This window comes from Carcharhinus amblyrhynchos, chromosome 13 (assembly GCF_965287045.1).
Source record: "Carcharhinus amblyrhynchos chromosome 13, sCarAmb.v2.hapA, whole genome shotgun sequence".
In the NCBI taxonomy this organism is placed as follows: Eukaryota; Metazoa; Chordata; class Chondrichthyes; order Carcharhiniformes; family Carcharhinidae; genus Carcharhinus; species Carcharhinus amblyrhynchos.
Window position 1 is genome coordinate 63,250,486 of NC_137336.1, and position 23,976 is coordinate 63,274,461.

General features: G+C 47.0%; 1 protein-coding gene across 1 annotated transcript in view; it reads right to left on the minus strand.

Annotated features, from left to right (window-relative positions):
• Positions 1 to 23,976, minus strand: part of adam19b (ADAM metallopeptidase domain 19b) — a 142,004-nt gene that overhangs the window by 19,051 nt on the left and 98,977 nt on the right. Inside the window, exons 10-16 of the mRNA XM_080200929.1 lie at positions 22,770 to 22,854; positions 20,841 to 20,980; positions 16,345 to 16,522; positions 13,500 to 13,589; positions 11,175 to 11,370; positions 10,808 to 10,916; positions 5,769 to 5,973 (exon numbers count right to left, since the gene is read on the minus strand). Coding sequence (XP_080057055.1) covers positions 5,769 to 5,973; positions 10,808 to 10,916; positions 11,175 to 11,370; positions 13,500 to 13,589; positions 16,345 to 16,522; positions 20,841 to 20,980; positions 22,770 to 22,854 — 1,003 coding nt within the window. The remainder of the gene's footprint in view (positions 1 to 5,768; positions 5,974 to 10,807; positions 10,917 to 11,174; positions 11,371 to 13,499; positions 13,590 to 16,344; positions 16,523 to 20,840; positions 20,981 to 22,769; positions 22,855 to 23,976) is intronic.

The following is a 23,976-nucleotide window of genomic DNA, read 5'->3' on the forward strand; positions in this document are numbered from 1 at the left end:
CACAAGGACTGCAGCAGTTCAAGAGGGTTCTCAGTGGCAACTAAGGATGGGCAATAAATGACGTCCTTTCCAGCGTCCTTTCCCCATATCCTTAGAATGATGTTTTTTGACAATTAAAGAGCTCACCATAGCCTTCAATTCTTTCCAGAAACATATCCAGTTGTCTACATTCCCATTTATAATCACTCTAACACAGGTAACTAATTAATCAGAGAGCTCCTGGCCACAGGACTCATTCAAAGCTGGGGCTTTTGCGGAGGTGGTGGGGCAGACTGCTTGCACCCCACCTGGAAGGAGAGTCAGCCGGCAGCCAACACACCAGAAAGACGTCTGCCCGGCAGCCAGTGGGTTAAACAGGCCGAGAGTGCGGCTTCCGCACCTGAGTGAGAGGAAATCCTGCCATCGAGAGCTGCCAGTCAGTGGGTGCTGCCGGGATTTCAAGAAGAATTAGAAAGGAGAATTAGAGGGAGAAAGAGAGAGGGGAATGGGGGATGGGAGGTGGGGGGGGAATGGGGGAGTAGAATAGAGAGGAGGGGAGATCGGAGAAAGAGAGAGAGAGAGACAGAGGGGGGAATGGGAGAGAGAGAGAGAGAGAGAGACAGAGGGGGGAATGGGAGAGAGAGAGAGAGAGAGACAGAGAGACAGAGGGGGGAATGGGAGAGAGAGAGAGAAGGGGGGAATGGGAGAGAGAGAAGGGGGGAATGGGAGAGAGAGAAGGGGGAATGGGGGGAATGGGAGAGAGAGAAGAGGGGAATGGGAGAGAGCCACAGGGGAAATGGGAGAGACATGGGGGGGGGGAATGGGAGAGACACAGCGGGGGGGGGAATGGGAGAGACACACAGGGGGAAATGGGAGAGACATGGGGGGGGGGAATGGGAGAGACACAGCGGGGGGGGGAATGGGAGAGACACACAGGGGGAAATGGGAAAGAGACACGGGGGAAATGGGAGAGAGACACGGGGGGAAATGGGAGAGACACACAGGGGGAAATGGGAGAGACACACGGGGGGAAATGGGAGAGAGACACGGGGGGAAATGGGAGAGACACACAGGGGGAAATGGGAAAGAGACACGGGGGAAATGGGAGAGACACATGGGGGGAAATGGGAGAGACACACGGGGGGAAATGGGAGAGACACACGGGAGGAAATGGGAGAGACACACGGGGGGAAATGGGAGAGAGACACGGGAGGAAATGGGAGAGACACACGGGGGGAAATGGGAGAGACACACGGGGGGAAATGGGAGAGACACACGGGGGGAAATGGGAGAGAGACACGGGAGGAAATGGGAGAGACACACGGGGGGAAATGGGAGAGAGACACGGGAGGAAATGGGAGAGACACACGGGGGGAAATGGGAGAGACACACGGGGGGAAATGGGAGAGACACACGGGGGGAAATGGGAGAGACACACGGGGGGGGATGGGAGAGACACACGGGGGGGGATGGGAGAGACACACGGGGGGAAATGGGAGAGAGACACGGGGGGAAATGGGAGAGACACACAGGGGGAAAATGGGAGAGACACACGGGAGGAAATGGGAGAGACACACGGGGGGGAAATGGGAGAGACACACGGGGGGAAATGGGAGAGACACACGGGGGGAAATGGGAGAGACACACAGGGGGAAAATGGGAGAGACACACGGGAGGAAATGGGAGAGAGACACGGGAGGAAATGGGAGAGACACACGGGGGGGAAATGGGAGAGACACACGGGGGGAAATGGGAGAGACACACGGGGGGAAATGGGAGAGACACACGGGGGAAAATGGGAGAGACACACGGGAGGAAATGGGAGAGACACACGGGGGGGAAATGGGAGAGACACACGGGGGGAAATGGGAGAGACACACGGGGGGAAATGGGAGAGACACACAGGGGGAAAATGGGAGAGACACACGGGGGGAAATGGGAGAGACACACGGGGGGAAATGGGAGAGACACACGGGGGGAAATGGGAGAGACACACGGGGGGAAATGGGAGAGACACACGGGGGGAAATGGGAGAGACACACGGGGGGAAATGGGAGAGACACACGGGGGGAAATGGGAGAGACACACGGGGGGAAATGGGAGAGACACACGGGGGGGAAATGGGAGAGACACACGGGGGGAAATGGGAGAGACACACGGGGGGAAATGGGAGAGACACACGGGGGGGAAATGGGAGAGACACACGGGGGGAAATGGGAGAGACACACGGGGGGAAATGGGAGAGACACACAGGGGGAAAATGGGAGAGACACACGGGAGGAAATGGGAGAGACACACGGGGGGGAAATGGGAGAGACACACGGGGGGAAATGGGAGAGACACACGGGGGGAAATGGGAGAGACACACAGGGGGAAAATGGGAGAGACACACGGGGGGAAATGGGAGAGACACACGGGGGGAAATGGGAGAGACACACGGGGGGAAATGGGAGAGACACACGGGGGGAAATGGGAGAGACACACGGGGGGAAATGGGAGAGACACACGGGGGGGAAATGGGAGAGACACACGGGGGGAAATGGGAGAGACACACGGGGGGAAATGGGAGAGACACACGGGGGGGAAATGGGAGAGACACACGGGGGGAAATGGGAGAGACACACGGGGGGAAATGGGAGAGACACACAGGGGGAAAATGGGAGAGACACACGGGGGGAAATGGGAGAGACACACGGGGGGAAATGGGAGAGACACACGGGGGGAAATGGGAGAGACACACGGGGGGAAATGGGAGAGACACACAGGGGGAAAATGGGAGAGACACACGGGGGGAAATGGGAGAGACACACGGGGGGAAATGGGAGAGACACACGGGGGGAAATGGGAGAGACACACGGGGGGAAATGGGAGAGACACACGGGGGGAAATGGGAGAGACACACGGGGGGGAAATGGGAGAGACACACGGGGGGAAATGGGAGAGACACACGGGGGGAAATGGGAGAGACACACGGGGGGGAAATGGGAGAGACACACGGGGGGAAATGGGAGAGACACACGGGGGGAAATGGGAGAGACACACAGGGGGAAAATGGGAGAGACACACGGGGGGAAATGGGAGAGACACACGGGGGGAAATGGGAGAGACACACGGGGGGAAATGGGAGAGACACACGGGGGGAAATGGGAGAGACACACGGGGGGGAAATGGGAGAGACACACGGGGGGAAATGGGAGAGAGACACGGGGGGAAAATGGGAGAGACACACGGGGGGAAATGGGAGAGACACACGGGGGGAAATGGGAGAGAGACACGGGGGGAAAATGGGAGAGACACACGGGGGGAAATGGGAGAGACACACGGGGGGAAATGGGAGAGACACACGGGGGGAAATGGGAGAGACACACGGGGGGAAATGGGAGAGACACACGGGGGGAAATGGGAGAGACACACGGGGGGAAATGGGAGAGAGACACGGGGGGAAATGGGAGAGAGACACGGGGGGAAAATGGGAGAGACACACGGGGGGAAATGGGAGAGAGACACAGGGGGAAAATGGGAGAGACACACGGGGGAAAATGGGAGAGACACGGGAGGGATGGGAGAGACACACGGGGGGAAATGGGAGAGACACACGGGGGGAAATGGGAGAGACACACGGGGGGAAATGGGGGAGACACACGGGGGGAAATGGGAGAGACACACGGGGGGAAAATGGGAGAGACACACGGGGGGAAAATGGGAGAGACACACAGGGGGAAATGGGAGAGAGACACGGGGGGAAATGGGAGAGACACACGGGGGGAAATGGGAGAGACACACGGGGGGAAATGGGAGAGAGACACGGGGGGAAATGGGGGAGACACACGGGGGGAAATGGGAGAGAGACACGGGGGGAAATGGGAGAGACACACGGGGGAAATGGGAGAGAGACACGGGGGGAAATGGGAGAGACACACGGGGGGAAATGGGAGAGAGACACGGGGGGAAAATGGGAGAGACACACGGGGGAAAATGGGAGAGAGACACGGGGGGAAATGGGAGAGACACACGGGGGGAAATGGGAGAGACACACGGGGGGAAATGGGAGAGAGACACGGGGGGAAATGGGGGAGACACACGGGGGGAAATGGGAGAGAGACACGGGGGGAAATGGGAGAGACACACGGGGGAAATGGGAGAGAGACACGGGGGGAAATGGGAGAGACACACGGGGGGAAATGGGAGAGAGACACGGGAGGGATGGGAGAGACACACGGGGGGAAATGGGAGAGACACACGGGGGGAAATGGGAGAGAGACACGGGAGGGATGGGAGAGACACACGGGGGGAAATGGGAGAGACACACGGGGGGAAATGGGAGAGACACACAGGGGGAAATGGGAGAGACACACGGGGGGAAATGGGAGAGACACACAGGGGGAAAATGGGAGAGACACACGGGGGGAAATGGGAGAGAGACACGGGGGGAAATGGGAGAGAGACACAGGGGGAAATGGGAGAGACACACGGGGGGAAATGGGAGAGACACACGGGGGGAAATGGGAGAGAGACAGGAGGGATGGGAGAGACACACGGGGGGGAAATGGGAGAGACACACAGGGGGAAATGGGAGAGACACACGGGGGGAAATGGGAGAGAGACACGGGGGGAAATGGGAGAGAGACACAGGGGGAAATGGGAGAGACACACGGGGGGAAATGGGAGAGAGACAGGAGGGATGGGAGAGACACACGGGGGGAAAATGGGAGAGACACACGGGGGGAAATGGGAGAGACACACAGGGGGAAATGGGAGAGACACACAGGGGGAAAATGGGAGAGACACACGGGGGGAAATGGGAGAGACACACAGGGGGAAAATGGGAGAGACACACGGGGGGAAAATGGGAGAGACACACAGGGGAAATGGGAGAGACACAAGGGGGGGGAATGGGAGAGACACACAGGGAAATGGGGGAGAGACGGGAGGGGAATGGGAGAGAGATGGGGGAAGGGGAGAGAGATGGGGATAAATGGGAGTGAAAGCAGGGGGAAATGGGAGAGAGACGGGGGGGTGCAGAAATAGGAGAGAGAGAGAGGGAGGAATGGGGGGAGAGAGAGAGAGAGAAAGAGAGGGAGAGAGAGAGGGGAGGGAATGGAAGAGAAAGAGAGAGTAGGCAATGGGACAAAGGAAAATCTGTCAGAGAGAAAGAAAGAGAGAGAGAGGAACGGGAGAGAGGGTGGGAGGATGGGAAAGAGAGAAGTAGAGGAGGGAAATGGGAGAGGAGGGAAATGGGAGAGGAGGAAATAAATAGCTCGTGGGGAGAGTGAGAAATAGAAAAGGGCAGAGAGAAGATAGAAAGAGAAAGGAGAGAGAGAAATTACAAAAAGTGAGTCAGAAAGGGAAAAATTGAAGAGGGGATTGGAAGAGATCCCTACTAGGATCCTGCAGGGAAACTCAATGTGGCAGGGCTGGGAAGTCTTGACATATGGTAAAAATACATACTTCTGTAAGGACAGGGGTGAGAGGCACCCAGAAGTAGCCGTACCATCAAAAATAAATCAGTGAACGTGTCACGGGGCACACAATCATACCCACGCACTGCAAGGCACTGAGTACTGATGGCACTTGTGCCTTACACATACTCACCTCCTGGCTGGTAACCTGACAGAGCGTATAGTGACTACCTCACTTGTGGTCATCATAGTAGGATGAGAGTCACACAAAAGTGGACAATTCAATCTGCAGGATTAGTGGTGAAATGCTTATGATTTAGCCCGCAGAGCAACAAACGACTCCATCCCAATTGTCAACCTCATTTTCTTTGGTATGCCAGTGAAACTCACATGCTTCTCGGTACATTTTGTTCCAGTCATGACCAGTCCTGGGTCCAGAATGTCCCCTTCCAGCTCTGGAGTTGTGTACACATGGGTTCCCCTGCACTGTACCTTCCTCCCATCCAAGGTAATTGTGGTGTCTATGGGAACAGCGTTTGCATCCAGGGGTTTTTGAGCTGCACTTTGACACTGTATTTTTCCACACTTGGCATTCCTTTAATGATAAAAAAAACACATAACATTAACAGGGCCGAGAAAACTGATTATTTCTCTACAACTGCTAAAGAACGTGCAATATCAAAGATTCAATATCCCCGTTTCAGAACTTGGGAAGTGATTCTGCTCCCACATCCACCACAAGCATAAACATGTGTGACATTAGTGTCCCTTTAAGAAAGGTTCTTTTTTTAAATCATGATTTCTGTAGCTCTGGGTACTTTTTGCGGTTTCAGTGGTTTCTTAGCAGTGATGTCACTGTTGCCGACTTGACTACATTGTCCTTTTATTGCTTCTCAAGTGGCTTAAATGGGGTTTTATATTCTTCCAGTGATTTTCCGATTTCAGTTTTGAGAGTTGAGACTGCAATTCAGTTTTTAGTTTTGGTAGGGGCATCAAGCAAGAAAGATGCTGAAGTCGTGTGGAGGGCGTGGAAAGTCTGCAGAGGGATCTGGATAGGCTGAGTGAGTGGGCGAGGACCTGGCAGATGGAGTATAATGTTAGCAAATGTGAAGTTATCCACTTTGGTAGAAATAATAGTAGGAGGGGTTATTATTTAAAGAGTGAAAAACTGCAGCATGCTACGGTGCAGAGGGACCTGGGGGTCCTTGTGCATGAGTCGCAAAAACCCAGTCTGCAGGTGCAGCAGGTGATCAAGAAGGCGAATGGGATGTTGGCCTTTATAGCGAGGGGGATTGAATATAAAAGCAGGGAGGTCTTGCTGTAACTGTACAGGGCACTGGTGAGGCTGCAACTGGAGTACTGTGTGCAGTTTTGGTCCCCTTATTTGCAAAAGGATATATTGGCCTTGGAGGGAGTACAGAGAAGGTTCACCAGGCTGATACTGGAGAAGAGGGGGTTAGTTTATGAGGAGAGACTGGGCCTATACTCGTTAGAGTTTAGAAGGCTGAGGGGGGATCTTATAGAGAGTTACAAGGTAATGAAGGGGCTAAATAGGGTAGAGGTGGAGAGATTCTTTCCACTTAGAAAGAAAAACAGAACTAGAGGGCACAGCCTCAAAATAAGGAGGGGGGTGGGCAGTGTAGAACGGAGTTGAGGAGGAACTTCTTCACTCAAAGGGCGGTGAATCGCTGGAATTCTCTGCCCATTGAAGTGGTGGAGGCTACCTCGCTGAATATATTTAAGTCATGGGTAGATAGGTTTCTGATAGACAAGGGAATTAGGGTTATGGGGAGAAAGCGGGAAAGTGGAACTGATCCACTTCAGATCAGCCATGATCTTATTGAATGGCGGGGCAGGCTCGAAGGACTAGAGGGCCTACTCCTGCTCCTATTTCTTATGTTGTTATGTTTGCTGCCTCCCTGTTCTATTTGAAAATTCTGTGGTTGTCTCAGGACAATGTTTTGCCTTCCGGAAGGCAAGTGCAGCCTCATAAGGAAAATAATCAAACCCAATATCAAGTGAGCCTTAGTCTGTGCAGTGTTAAACTATGAAAAGGGTTTTCTGTTGTCTATAGGTTTTGGTTTAAATTGAGACACATTAGAGATATTCATTCAGAGTTATATATTATAATGGTTATTTTGTTTCTTGTTCTTGTAATTGGTAGAAGTTTTGCTAATTTTCTTTCTCTAAATGTTAACTATACTCTTTATTAAACTTTATTTGATAAAAGCTCCTTCCTGGGTCATTTGAACCACATATTAAGTGAAGCATCTCATGCTTATCCTAGCCAAATTCAAGATGCAAAACTTATGGTAGGGGCAGTCTCCATAACATGGACAAGTTGGGCTGAAGGGCCTGTTTCCACGCTGTAAGCCTAAGTACTTTGGAGTTTCTAACCTGAACCATAACAGATGACATGGCACAAAATACCACAAAAGCTGGGAAATGAAATTTTCACTGACAAAGTCTAATTTTCTGATTTTCCCCGCCCTTCACTGATGACATAATAAGGTTCCACCCACAAAGAGTGGGACTCTTATTTACGTACATTTGGCTATATTTTAATGTTGTTAACAGGCCTCCCTGCCACATGAACCCCTGCCCCCCCCCCCCCGCTAAATATTCAAATCTCACCAACGTGGCTCACACAGATATTTACAGATGGGATTCAGTCAGGACAATCCTGGGCAGTGCCCTTGTGTGCCAGGGGGTTGTGCTAGGGGCAGTGCCAGGGCAGACTCTGAGGAGCCCGCTTGGTAGCGGGGTGTGGTGCAGGGCAGGGAGACTGGTCCGCGAAGCAAGGGAGGAAGGTGGGGGGCAAGCTTGCTTGTGAAGTGGGAGGGGCTGGGATTTGGATGTGAAAGGGAGGTTGCCCACAATACTGCCATGATGGCAGGTGGGAGGGTTCATGTTGTGGTTAGGGGAGAGCACCCAATATCTCTATGCTGATGGGGTCACCCTGATACTTGCTGGGTGGTGGGTGGGAGAGCCTTTCGTGTCCTTGTGGATTGGGGGAGTTTGTTTTCAATGCTGACTGGGGCACCCTTTAAAGAAGGCACCCCGAGGCTGGCTCGATCAGGCCTCACCCTGCCAGAGTGATGCTGTATATGCCCCTAGATTTTATTTGCACAGAGTGGCTGAAAATCTGGTCTGAAAATGTGGCTGTGCATCTGGAGAGATACACACTGGTTTTCAGTTAGAGCCTGACATTCTGATAAATCATGGGAAAATTCCACCTATGGGCTAATACAGGGAACAAATACTTTTGACAAAGTTGTTTAATTAATAATGTTTTCAGATTTTAGACCCGCTGTCTTTCTACTACTCCCCCTCAATTCACTGCTTCCATTTCCTTCGTTCCCTCTCCAGTGGCATGGTGACACAGTGGTTAGCACTGCTGCCTCTGCATCAAGAACCCGGGTTCAATTCCGGCCTTGGGTCACTGCCTGTGTGGAGTTTGCACGTTCTCCTCACGTCTGTGTGGGTTTCCTCCGGGTGTTCCGGTTTCCTCTCACTCATGTGTGTTAGGTTAATCGGCCATGATAAATTGCCTTTAGTGTCAGAGGTCTAGCTAGGGTAAATATATGGGTTATGGGGATAGGTGGGACTGTGGTCAGTGCAGACTTGATGGGCCAAATGGCCTCCTTCTGCACTGTATGGTTCTATGATTCTGTCTCTCTCCCACTTTCCCCAACTTACCCCTTTCCCTTCCATCTTTCCACTCTACCTATTTATTTCTTGTCCCTTTCATTGACACTAGAACACACGTTTGCTCCTGCTCTCCTTTCCCACTGCCTCGCTATTCGTTCCTCTTCCTGCATTCTCAATTTAATTTCCTCTCAATCCTCCCCAGAAAGTGAGTTGTCACCAACCGATGCGTTTTCTTGCCAATTCGACTGAGTTCAGGACTCACAATGTGGAACTAATCATCAATCGCTTGTTCAGAAAAGTTAGTGGTACTGCGTGTTGTTATGTTCTATTAACTTGGCCAGGTTCTGCGCATGTACCAGTCAGTCACACTTTCCCCTCTAAATCAGAATCTACATCAGCTTTCTAGAGAGTTGAACACAAAAGTCCAGGCTGATACTTCAGCGCAGTGCTGAGGAAGTGCTGCACCATCTGAGGTTGTCTTTCAGATCAGATTTAAGTTTATTTAAATTTAACAGAACATAACTCACACTAACTCTTCTGAGCAAGTGACTGATGATTAGTGCCACATTGTGAATTCCTGATCTCAGTCGAGTTGGCAAGAAAATGTGACGGTTGGCGATGACTCACTTTCTGGGGAGGATTGAGGGGGAGAGGAAATTAAATTGAGAACGCGGTAAGAGGGAGCGGGAAGAGGAAGGAGTACAGAGACAACGGGAGAGGCGAGCAGGAGCAATTGTGCATTCCAGTGTCAACGAAAGGGGACAATAAATAAATAGATAGAGTGGAAAGGTGAAAGGGAGAGAAATAAACAGTCTGCTCTCCCAGGTAGACATTAAAGATCCAATGGCATTACTTTGGAGAAGAGTAAACAGCTCCTCCCCTGGGATGTGTCAATATTCATCCCTCCAACAACACTGCTGAAAGAAAAACAGGTTACCTGGTGAATAATGTTTATAGGCACTTTGTTGTGCTTCAATTGGCTGTTGGATTTCCTAAACTACATCAGTGACTACACCTTGAATATACTTCAATGATTGTAAAGCACTTTGGGACAGCTTGATGTCTTGAAAGTTACGGCATAAATTCATAATTTCTCTTAGACAGTCAGCATGGGTACAGTGGGGGTGGTATGGTGGCACAGTGGTTAGTACTGCGGTCTCACATTATCAAGGACCTGGATTCGATTCCCAGCTTGGGTCACCGTCTGTGCGGAATCCGCACGTTCTCCGAGTGCTCTGGCTTCCCCTCAGTCTGAAAGTGCTGGTTAGGTGTATTGGCCACACTAAATTTGTCCTCAGTGTATCCGCTCAGACTCCGGAGTGTGGCGACTAGGGGATTTTCACAGTAACTTCATTGCAATGTTAATGTAAGCCAACTAATAAATAAACTTTAAAAACCTGAATTGGTCATTAGCAATAACACAAAAGGAGAGATCGCAAATCAGGGGCTCGTTTATGCCTCACTAACCTTCATTGCCCACTTAAAATAAAAGGAAAAGTAAATCAAGCAGGGGAGAGGTCACATGCTCTGCCCTAATTGTGACTGGCCATCATCCTAGTATTGAAGATCCACTGCACCCACAATCCACCACAACGCACAGCCTCCATTAGGCCGCAGGAGGCTAAGCAAATATAGGAATTGTCAACCAGTTCAGATAGAAGTTTGCACTTGACTTGCAATGACTGCCAGTCCCCCAACACAAGCGCTGCAGGCCCCCTTTCCCCACCACAACAGTTAATGTTGTCACCGAGAAGCAGCAGATGATTTTCTTTTATTACCTGGCCTCACACTTGCGGTAACTTCCCCGCTGGTCTTTGCCACAGTTGCCAAACGTGTCACCGGCGATGTTCACCCTTTCGAAGCACGCAGCTGGAGCAGCCTGAGCCCCTGCAACCGCGAAGAAGAAAATCGGGGTGAGGGGGTGAAACCTTCAACACATGTCAGACACAAAGATGCTTTGAGGGGAACAGGAAAAGACGGTAAAGCAATGTCGGTTACTCGCGAATACAAACAGAAAACAGCAGCTCAGGTAACGTCCATGGAGACAGACAACCGTCCACAAGTTGTTAAAAAAAGACAAAGCTAAATTTTTTTAAAAAGCCGCAAACGAATCCAGGATCACTGGGGATTTCTTTTTGTACTTACCAGCACCCCATAGCAGCACACACTGGTTTTTGTAGGTCAGGCACATCCCATTGTAGCAATAGGCCTGGCCACCATCACAGCTGACACCGTCCATCTGGTAAAAGTTGGCTGGACAAAATTCTGAGTTTCCAGAGCAATATTCAGGTAGGTCACATGGTCCTGATGATTTCCGACAAACAGTACCAGCGGCCTTTAACTGTTGGAAGAATAAAAAAATTCACCAGGGTATGAGTGTGGGGTTGCTGAAGGGAACACTCTGTGTACATTTGGAGATCATATGTTAAGGCAGCACAGTGGTACAGCGGTTAGCACTGCTGCGTCACAATGCCAGGGACCCAGGTTCGATCCCCAGCTGTCAGTGTGGAGTCTGCATGTTCTCCCTGCATCGGTTTCCTCTGGGTGCTCCAGTTTCCTTCCACAGTGTGAAAGATGTGCATTGGCCATGCTAATTTCTCCCTCAATGTACCCAAACAGGCACTGGAGTGTGGCGGCTAAGGGATTTTCACAGTAACTTCATTGCAGTAAGCCTACTTGTGAAACTAATAAATAAGCTAAACTAAAATTCGCACAGTTGTGTCTTGATGGGGTCATCTCTGGTCTTTCCATGTTATTATGGATGTTAGGGTGGCTTTATTTCTCCTGTGAGTTTTCCCTCTGCTCCATCTATCACTGCTCCAGCCCAGGTGGGACAGTCACCAGTTGGGTTTTGGAGCCAATAGTTCAGTGATTGAACCAGCTATGACAAAATACGAAAATGTGAAGAGGTTACCAAAGGGTTTTGTTTCCTCTGTGTGCAATTCATTCATGTACTCATGTCAGTCAGTAACTGTGTTCAATTAACACAGACAGAAGTTTGCATTTGGCTTACATTGACTGCCATTCTCCCAACACAAACATTGTAGCTTTCCTTCCCCATCAGAACAGTTGGGTGTTTATGATAGCCCAATTTGGAGATGCTCATTAAATATCTCATGGTTAGAATCTGGAATGTGCTACCTGTGAGAGTGTGGAGGACAAGCTCAATAGGGACATTCAAGGGGGAACTGGATTATCATCTGAATAGGGATTGTGTGCAGGGCCAAGGGAAAAGGCAGGGGAATCCATGGCTTGGGCCTTGGCTCCTCCTTTTGTGACTGGATCCTGAACTTCTTAACCCACAGACCGCAATCAGTAAGAATAGGCAACAACATCTCCTCCATGATCATCCTCAACAATGGTGCCCCATAAGGCTGCGTCCTCAGCCCTTTACAATATTCCTTATACACCTATGACTGTGTGACAAAATTCCCCTCCGACTCAATTTCCAAGTTTGCTGATGATACCACCATGATGGGTCAGATCTCAAACAATGACGAGACAACGTACAGGAATAAGATAAAGAATCTGGTGAACTGGTGCAGCAACAATAGTTTCTCCCTTAATGTCAACACAATGAAGAAGACTATCATCTTCTTCAGGAAGAGTAGAGGAGAACATGACCCTGTCTACATCAACAGGGATGAAATAATAGGGTCGAGAGCTTCAAATTTTTAGGTGTCCTGATCAACAACAACCTGCCCTAGTCCCCCCATGTCAACACTATAGTTAAGAAAATACTTTCTTAAGAAAAAAACTCTACTTTCTTCTCTTTAGAAGACGTCGAAGACTAAGGAAATTTGGCATGTTAGCAATGACTCTCACTAACTTTTACTGAGAGCATTCATTCTGGTTGTATCATAGCTTGGTATGGCTCCTGCTCTATACAAGACTGCAAGAAACTACAAAAGGTCATGAATGTAGCCCAACCCATCACGCAAACCAGCCTCCCATTGACCTTATATACAATTCCTGCTGCCTTGGCAAAGCAGCCGGTATAATTAAGGACCCCACACACGCCAGACATTCTCTCTTCCACTTTCTTCCTTTGGAAAAAGGATACAAAAGTCTGAGGTGACATGCCAACTGACTCAAGAACAGCTTTTCCCTGTTGCTGTCAGACTTTTGAGTGGACCTACCTTGCATTAAGTTGATCGTTCTCTGTATCCTAGCTATAGCTATAACACTACATTCTCTTGTTTCCTTCTCTGTGAACGATATGCTTTGTCTGTATAGTGCACAAGAAACTTTTCACTGTATGCTAATACATGTGACAATAATAAATCAAATCAAAAGGGAATGGTACACACTGCATTGCTTGTTCAGAGACATGACACAGACATGAAGGGCTGAATGGCCTCCTTCTGCACAGTAACTATTACGTGATTCTGTGAAATAAGGTACTAATGCACATTAGCAAATCATCAGATGTTATTGAGTTTAAAACATTATGATGTAAAGGGTTCCAACCTTGCACTTATAACAACACATTCCATGAGCGCATTCTGCATGCATCTTCAGGGTGCAGTTATTGGCGTAACAACACGGATTATTACATTCCTGAAAAACAAACACAAGAAATAATGAGGAGTACTGAAGTCATATACTTACAAACAGGGCTTTCTGTGGTGGCAAACCATGCAGATCAGAGGGTCACATACTCAATACTATCTAAATTAGGAGAGTTGGAAGGATCTTTATCTCCACCTGCCCTCAAATATGGTAATTCGATCTAAACTCCATCAGTTGAGTGCTATTTATTTTTCCCAATCGACCCCCTTCCTCTGGAGTTTCTAGAATTATTCTGATGTCAATGGTAGGTTTAAATTTTCCAGAGTAGTGCTGTAGTTATATCGTGGTGCTTCCCTCACTGCCGGAGTTTTCCATTCAAAGTCAAAGGAATATTGAGTGGCTGGCATGGTGAAGACCCTTTGCCGCATCCGGTGCCGGGTCAGGACTGTGATCAGGGCTAAATTATTCCTGTTGAATTTGGGTGGCCCTGCTACATTAGAATTAGCACTTTCTGAGATGGATGGCAACATTTTAGATTTAGATGTTTCAATTGCAGCATGAAGCGAAACAGAGGATGCTTGGTATTCAGTGGTATAGGGTGGAAGGGGCCATCTGTTAAAGCTTTCACAGAGATACATGTCTAATCAGCACTATCAGAAAGCATAATTCCTACCAGACGTCTGCAGCCTTCTACAGAGTATCCTGACACTGACACACACACACATACACACACACACACACACACACACACACACACACACACACACACACACACACACACACACACACACACACACACGATAACAGACACTATGTAAATTATGAAGCAGTAATCCAACCGCAGAGTTGGAATTAACATTACTAATGCTGGCACCAGTACAAGATGCATTTAAGCACATTGCATAGAAATAAAGAGTAGGGAACTTCTCCTCCCCACTCCCCCCCACCTCCCCAGTTGCCTTTGCACTCTATTCTCTGTAAGTAATGCCAAGGATTCTACAGGCTTTTCTTAAAAATAAGACAGCGCCTCTGATAGTGCAACTCTCCCACAGAAATGGATTGTAATGTCAGCCTAGACCTTGTGCTCAAGCATTTAAAGCAGAACTTAACCACAACCTTCTGTCTCAGAGTAAGAGTGCTGGACATCCACGGATGCATGAATGGCAAGTTAGTGTAACTTTCTCCCACTAACCCTTCAGCGCAGGCAACCAACAATGAGTTCAATATTGTCAGCTGCTGACCACAGCTATGCAGCCTGAATGGTTTGGCCCTGTTCCCAGAAAGCAAACGGGTGATAAGTCTCCTCTGAGACTCGCCTGCTTACCCACTGTAACTTCAGCAGAAGGGTTACAGAATCATCAGGGCAGCAGACATTACTGCCAATTCTCCAGGTTTGCCAAGGCTCTCATCTACATTACAGCAGGTTTGCACAAGAAATCCTGTGGAAATCCATCCCCCCATTTAAAAGAGTTAGAATGAAGTTTTAGAAGCATAGAACGAGAGTAAAAGGTAGAATTAGAAGGTATGCTGGGCACAGCTTGCAAGAAATCACCTTGCTCCAATGCCATCCTGGATGTAAGTAGGTGATGCATGACAAATCTTTGGATAATGCGACAGCTCTCGTTACAATCCAGTGGGTTACTGGAATGTATTGCATGAAACAAAATCATTCAGCTCATAAACACTGAGCCTGCCCTGCTATACCATCCCCATCTGCAACGCAGATACAGCCTCTGGAACAGGACAGACAGCTGCTCCATATTAGACAGCGATTGAAGTTTCTTTGCATAATAAGGAACATAAACATTTTGGGAACTGTGTCAGGAATCAAGAACACAATAAGAATTTTTTTTAAAAATCTAATTAAACGGTCCTCACCGGAAACATTAATCTATCGATTCTTTTGACCAAGAGCTGACTAAATTAGTCAGCATCTCATTCACCTTCTTGCTTTTTTGTGGGAAGTTGCTGCATTTCCTATACGACAACAGTGACTAGACTTCAAAAGAACTCTGAAGCACTTTGAGACATGTTGAGGTTTGGACACGATATAAAAATGCAAGTTTCCCTTCTCCTTGCCAGCATACTTTATGCTATAGTGGGAGCAGTATCCACAAAAAAACTTCTCAAGGCTGCTGAGGACAGACAATAGACGCCCATAAAGAAATAAATCAAAAAGCAAGCTATAACTTCCAGCATTTTCTGTTGCATTCCAGAAGTCCAAGTGTCAACCTTTCTCCATTTATCCCCACTAATAAATATTCATTGAAGATTCACCCACAAAATTTTTACTGCAGCTTCTTTGGTGCTAATCCAATCTAGTCTAATCTACGGTTAATATGCTGCTAAACTAACATCCAGCCTGTGCGCATAAAAACCAACCCTCATATCTCTTAAACATTCAGAATTTCCTCATATACCAAGCTGCAATTTTACTCCTTTGAAAACATTAATTTAATACTGTCCATCTTTCATAACTCTGCTCAGGCGAGTACCAAGGATGTGAAAGCTTGTATCCATCCTGTTCATCCTCAAAACGAGGTTCCAAACAGCATCTATAACAGTGTAGCATTTTCCCAGGAAGGCACTTATGCTCAAGCCCCTGGAATGAGGCGCTGAACACGCAACTTTCTGACTCAGAAGTAAGAACTCCACCAACTGACCTATGGCTGACATTAATATTTCATTGTCAAACCCGAAATAATTCAGTAAACAGGAAGTGTGGGAGGATTCAAACTTAAAGATGTCAATAGCCACACAATTTCAACTGAAGAAGCTGCTCCACTTGAAGGAGTCAACTTACCTCCACTTCCCCACAGTCACACTGCTCGCCTTCCTCCACGTAACCATTCCCGCACCTTTGCCCTCCGTACAGCGTCTTTGTATCAGGCATGTTAAAGAGACACATCCCTCCACCATTGTGCAGATATTTCTGAAGCTCCTTCTCGTTGCACTTGTTGAACACTTTTGGAAATGGATCACTGAAGAATAAAGATCAGACATAAGCATATTAACTGCTAAGATTGGGTTTTTGAGGCATTTCTCAGGTTAGAGTGGGGCAACATACAGTTTCATATCGCAATGCACAGAGCAGGGGTTGACTAGATTTTGGGGGGGTGGACGGAGCAGAAGCATTCATTGGGTCAATAACATGAGTTCAATCTCCATATCAGCTCTTGGGGTCTGCCTTCTTGTGTTGCCACGCAGTGACATGGCATAAGCATTGATTGGCAACCCTGGGACATGGAGGAAGCCACATAAAGAGAGAGGAGAGGACAGTATGTAATCCAATTGCTGTAAATAGACACGTGCGAGTTGATTGCTGTTGGCGAGTGCTGTTTGCAGATCAGCAAGATGTTTGTATAATGCTAAGCCCGGATCATAACAAACCAGCATGCAATGACTGGCTTCCTTTCATTTAATCTCGTATCCTTGGCACACAATGAAATGTTGGCTGTGTGATTCACATTCTGAAACTGGCTCACCTCAATAATAATTATATACAGTGAGGAATAGCTGGGGGGCCCAGAGTCATCAACAAAAGTGTCAACCAACCTTTCTTAGAGACAGCTGTCAAAACGTAAACCCCAGAGTGGAGCTTAACCTATCACCTGGATCCAGACAGCTTCGGAACAAAACAAATCAGTGGATGGCTAAATCTCTCAATTATGTTGGAACAAATACCTTTAGAATCCCTAGATTGCAGAAGCATGCCGTTTTGGCTCATTTAAATAAGTATTAAAAGTATAAACAATCCCTAGCGTGGACAATAAGTCTGCCAGCCTTCCAGGATTGTCCTGAAGTCCCCAGAAATTCAAGAATTTTGGTAGATCGATTTGAAACCACCATCTGGCAGGGATGAAACCCATATAAGGCGGCACAACGACACAGTAGTTAGCAATGTTGCCTCACAGCACCAGAGACACAGGTTCAATTCCGGCCTTAGGTTACTGTCTGTTTGGACTTTGCACATTTTCCTCATGTCTGCATGGGTTTCCTCCTAGTGCTCCAGTTTTTGATTTGATTTATTATTGTCACATGTATTCACATAGTGAAAAATATTATTTCTTGTACGCTATACAGAAAAAGCATACCGTTCATAGAGAAGGAAACAAGAGAGTGCGGAATGTAGTGTTACAGTCATAGCTAGGGTTTAGAGAAAGATCAACTTAGTGCAAGGTAAGTCCATTCAAAAGTCTGACAGCAGCAGGGAAGAAGCTGTTCTTGAGTCAGTTGGTATGTGACCTCAAACTTTTGTATCTTTTTCCTGAACGAAGAAGGTGGAAGAGAGAATGCCCAGGGTGTGTGGGGTCCTTAATTATGCTGGCTGACTTGCCGAGGTAGCAGAAAGTGTAGACACAGTCAACGGATGGGAGGCTGGTTTGCGTGATGGATTGGGCTACATTCACGACCTTTTGTAGTTCCTTGTGGTCTTGGGCAGAGCAGGAGCTGTACCAAACTGTGATACAACCAGAAAGAATACTCTCCATGATGCATCTGTAAAATTTAGTGATAGTCATGCCAAATTTCCTTAGTTTTCTGAGAATTCAGAGGTGTTGGTGAACTTTCTTAACTGTAGTGGAACCAGGACAGGTTGTTGGTGATCTGGACACCTAAAAACTTGAAGCCCTCAACCGCTTCGGCTCTGTTGATGTAGGCAGGAGCATGTTCTCCACTATGATTCCTGATGTCGATGACAATCTCCTTTGCTTTGTTCACATTGAGGGAAAGGTTATTGTCGTTGCATCTGTTCACCAGATTCTTACCATTGTCATACTAAACAAAATGGATTACTGCAAAGAAGTGTACCAACAGCTGAACAACGAGGGACACTACAGACAGTTACTCGTAGATCCGACCAAAGAACACACCCGTCAACTCAACACTCTGATCAAGACCTTTGATCCGGACCTTCAGAGCACCCTCCATGCTCTCATCCCACGTAGTCCCCATGTTGGAGATTCTACTGCCTCCCAAAGATACACAAGGCAAACACAATTGGCCGTCCCATCATTTTAGGCAATGGGACACTGTGCGAGAACCTGTCTGGCTACATCGGGGGCATCCTGAAACCCATTGTACAAAGAACCCCCAGCTTTTGTCACGATACTACAAACTTCCTACAGAAACTCAGCACACATGGAGCAGTTGAACCAGGGACACTCCTCGTCACAACAGATGTCTCGGCGCTCTACACCAACATCCCCCATGACAATGGCATTGCTGCAACACCTCAGTATTCAACGCTGACAACTGCTAGTTTCCAGATGCAATTTTACAACTCATCTGCTTCATCCTGGACCACAATATCTTCACCTTCAACAACCAGTTCTTCATCCAGACACATGGAACAGCCATGGGGACCAAATTCACACCTCAATATGTCAACATCTTCATGCACTGGTTTGAACAAGACTTCTTCACCGCACAGGACCTTCAACCGATGCTATACACTAGATACATCGATGACATTTTCTTCCTTTGGATTCATGGCAAACAGTCACTGAAACAACTATATGAGGACATCAACAAGTTCCATCCCACCATCAGACTCATCATGGATTACTCTCCGGAATTAGTTACATTCTTGGACACACACACATCTCCGTTAAGGGCCTCAGCACCTCACTGTACTACAAGCCCACGGATAACCTAACGATGCTCCACTTCTCCAGCTTCCATTCTAAACATGTTAAAGAAGCCATCCCCTATTGGCAAGCCCTCCGTATACACAGGATCTGTTCAGATAAGGAGGATCACCACAGACCCCTCCAGACGCTGAAAGATACCCTCATAAGAACAGGATATGGTGCTCGACTCATCGATCGACAGTTCTGACGTGCCACAACAACAAACTGCAGCGACCTCCTCAGGAGACAAACACGGGACATGGTGGACAGAGTATCCTTCGATGTTCAGTACTTCCCTGGAGCGGAGAGGCTACGACATCTTCTCCGGACCCTCCAACATATCACTGATGAAGACAAACGTCCTGCCAAGGCCATCCCCATACCCCCACTTCTTGCTTTCAAACAACCATACAATCTCAAGCAGACCATGGCGCGCAGCAAACTACCTAGTCTTCAGGAGACTTGTGACCACGACACCACACAACCCTGCCACAGCAACCTCTATAAGACATGATGTGGATATGCCGGCGTTGGACTGGGGTAAACACAGTAAAACCTGGTGTTGTCAGACTTTTTACTCTATAAGACATGCCAGATCATCGACATGGATGCCATCATCTCACATGAGAACACCATCCACTAGGTACACGGTACATACTCTTGCAGCTTGGCCAACGTTGTCTACCTGATACGCTGCAGGAAAGGATGTCCCGAGGCATGGTACATTGGGGAGACCATACAGATGCTACGACAGTGGATGAATGAACACCGCTCGACAATCACCAGGCAGGAGTGTTCTTTTCCTGTTGGGGAACACTTCAGCAGTCACGGGCATTCAGCCTCTGATCTTCAGGTAAGTGTTCTCCAAGGCGGCCTTCATGACACACGACGGTGCAGGGTCGCTAAGCAGAGACAGATAGCCAAGTTCCGCACACATGAGGATGGCCTCAACCGGGATCTTGGGTTCATATCACACTATCTGTAACCCCCACAATTTGCCTAGACGTGCAAAATCTCACTAACTTTCCTGTCTGGAAACAATACACATCACTTTAACCTGTGCTTAAAGCTCTCTCCATTCACATTGTTTGTACCTTTAAGAATTGATTAGCTGTAAAGCCTCACATTCCAGTCATTATGCATGTATATTGAGTTTGTGCCTTTGTGCCCTGTTTGTGATCAGGACTCCCACCCACCTGATGAAGGAACAACGTGTTCTGAAAGCTTGGACCGTTTGCTACAAATAAATTTGTTGGGCTTTAAGCTGGTGTTGTGAGATTTCTTTCTGTTGTACTTTAGACACAGCAAACACTGCATCAAATAGCCACTTGGCCAAGATCCCATTACTATATCATGTCTTTTATGTAACTTCCAGATAAGCTTTTACAGAAAAGGACTGAACAAACAAATGCCTTATTATTCACTCTCAATTTGTTAATTAGGATAAAGAGATCTTCAGACTCTTTATTTTGAGCATGTTGCTGATTAGCAGGGTTATTGGATACAGAGATAGGACTTTAATAACTCCTACTTGAATTCTACTCATGGTTTTCATTTTTGTAAAAGGGATCCATCGTTCTACATCACTTCTGCTGCAGTACGGGACAAACCCAGGACCAACAGAACTCTCACAAGACCAGACATTATCCTGAAGGCTTTGGACACTCACCCAGTGGCTGCAGCCATGATGCATCCTCCATCCTCAGGACGGGCTGCACAGCAGCCGTCGGCATCGTGGCTCATCCCAAAGTTGTGCCCCATTTCATGCGCCATGGTGGCAGCCACACCGATTGCACTGTCGGAGTGGTCCTTGAGAGAAAACAGATCAATGGTGTAAAGGACGACGGTCAGCTTCAAGAATGGAGTTTTTCGTGTAAACATTCACGCCCAGCACCTTTTTACTTCAAGGAATTTGTCATTTTAATATTAACTTAACCACAATATCGGTAAAACAATAACCATGACAAGTGAACCCAAGAAAGAAAGGATGATTGAAAGGAGGAAATAAGGCAAGAAAGAATGTATTTATATTGATATTGCCTCAGGATGTCCCAGAGCACTTTATAGCAGTTAAGCGTATTCATTGTTGTAATATCAGAAATGCGGCAGATAACTTCCACAGGAGCAATGGGATAGTGACTAGACCAATTTTTTTGGGAAGCTGGTTGAGGGATAAATATTGTTCCACATATTGTGGACTATTCCTTTGCTATTCTTTAAATAGTGCTATGGGATCTTTTATGTCAACCTGATAGGGAAGACAGAGCCATGGTTTAGTGCCTCGTCCAAAAGATGCTAACTCTTGATGGTGCAACATTGGATTATTCAATTGGATTTTGCACTCTAGGCTTTAGATTAGAACTTGAACTCTCAGCTTTCAGCCTCAGAGGCAAGAGTGCTACCAACTGAGGCATGGTTGACCCCCCGAGCCTTGAAATAATATCTACAGAGCATCTCTTCCCTTTCTTTCCTTGCGCCATAGTGGCATCCCATGGGCACTGGCAACCCTCCATGGCAATTCTCCATGTGATCGACTAGGCAGGAGGGTTATAGGATGCTGGGGTGTGTCGAAACTAAGTCTGATCACGTCTACCTTCATATTCTTACAAACTTGCCATCCACAAAACCCATCCCTTTACTGAGCACTGCTCCATTGATTTATGGCTAAATTCTCCCTACATTTAAGGATATTGAGGCATAAAATGCTACCAGACCCCTCGCTGATTAATCTTAGGGGTAAATGACAGCCAATTTTACAGCAGCATGGAAAAGGTTTCAGATATAAAATTATTTCAAGAGACTTAGTTTATTAATAAAGCCCAATTGATATTCATATTATTACAAGCAACAGACCCTTCAAAACATTAATCCCCGAAACAAAAAAGTCACCAAGGGGATAAACAACATTCTATCGGTCTGTGACACTGAAGACAGAATTTTGTAATGTGTGCACAGAGTGCTGGTCGAGGTGAGAAAACCGACGTGTCCCTCTCCAGCTGCATAGCCGAGCTTTCTCCCCAGATGTTCAGGCACGTTGCTTAGAATATCAGCCTCCCATTTCCCACCTGCTGCGGGGGTCCCCTCGACTGCTACACGTTTTTAAATACCTGTTGTAAACCTCGCCAATGTGACAGGAATTCTTTACACATGGCAGGGAAGACCTTGGAGTGTATTCAAATTTATTAAAAGGTATTTAAATGAGGTTCCCACCTCATTATGTTACCAGAGAGGGGTACAGGGAAAATTGGAAAATAGGTTCTCACTAGCGCAAATCTAGTTTTCTGATCTTCGTGAGATTTTGCGGTCATATCGCCGTTTGCGTTCACGGTGAACGTGGAAGCAACATCAGCCTCATTGTGTTCTGACATGTTGCAAATTACATTATATAAAAGCAAATTATTGCAGATGCTGGAATCTGAAACCAAAAGAGATAAAATGTCAGCTCGACTTAAAACGTCAGCTCTTTCCTCTCCTCACAGATGCTGTCAGACCTGCTGAGAGTTTCCAGCATTTTCTCTTTTGGTTGCAAATTACATTGACTGATGAAAACTAGATAGAAATTTCTGTGTGAGAACTGTCATTGTATTGAATTACTCACCACATTGACGCCTCCTGACTGATAATCTGAGCACATGCCCATCAGAGGTGCCAAACCAATCGTGGTGCCATTGAAGGTGATTCCCCTAAATGCAAATTCAAAATTGTGGAAAAACAGATCTGCATTATTATCAGAATGTATTATGGGATACAAGTGGTAAGTGCCAGGCTGCCCAAATCCCAAAGGTAAACTTGAATGAGCTGCCACAACTACTTTGCAATTTGTGTGTTATGAGGAGTTTCCTGAAGTCAAGATAAGTAACTCACTGTTCAATTGTGATGATTTTATATGGAAGTTAAACATTTATTAGAATAAAAGGGAAAACATTTATAACGCAAGCACACTCTTACACAGTTAACAATACTTTTCAAACACTTCCTAAAAGATGTTGGCTGAAATAAACTCAGAAATCGGCCTCCCTACCACTCCTCTCCCCCTGTTCTTTTTGTGGCAAAAGTCCTTATAGATCTTTTAATACAACAAATTGTAATAACATTAGCACATACTGTCCCTTTGCTGTCTGAGGGCAACAGAAAACATGTGTTCCCAGGTCTGGTTTCGTTTACACTGTCTTAATTCGGATCTCACGGTTACCATCCCAACACAATTTTCAATGTTTCCTTAAATCTGTTCCCCGCCCCCTGATCTTACACACTATTGTGATTACAGACATTTAGAAGTTCCTGTTCCCAGAACTGATCTTTTACATTTTTTTACATTATTGCTACTATATTTTAAAATTAAACTTACTCTATTATGCTCCACCTATTTGCAATCTTCCAAACATATATACTCCCTTTGAAATACAATACCCAGTTTTAAAACATTTATTTTATTTGTCTTACGTTAATTCTTATTCAAACTTTGGTGGTTGATCACCATTTTAAATCGTTTGCCTTCACCCTCCCCTACTGACGCTTTTGACCTCTGTAGTCTAACTTCAGTTCAATTAAACCATTCACATCCCCACAAGCTTGTGTCGTAGTATATAACAATAATAAGTTTCAAAAAATAAATCATTTTTGTCTTAAATGTTACACCATTAGAAAATGATTTGAGATCCAATATGTTTTCATGTGTGTCTCTATCCAAAAAAAACACCACTCACCACTGCATTACAGTCTGGGTACCAAACACACATTGCTTTATGTGCATTGGAATGATACAATGTGAGAAATTACACACAATGTAAGCTCCAGTCTTTTTG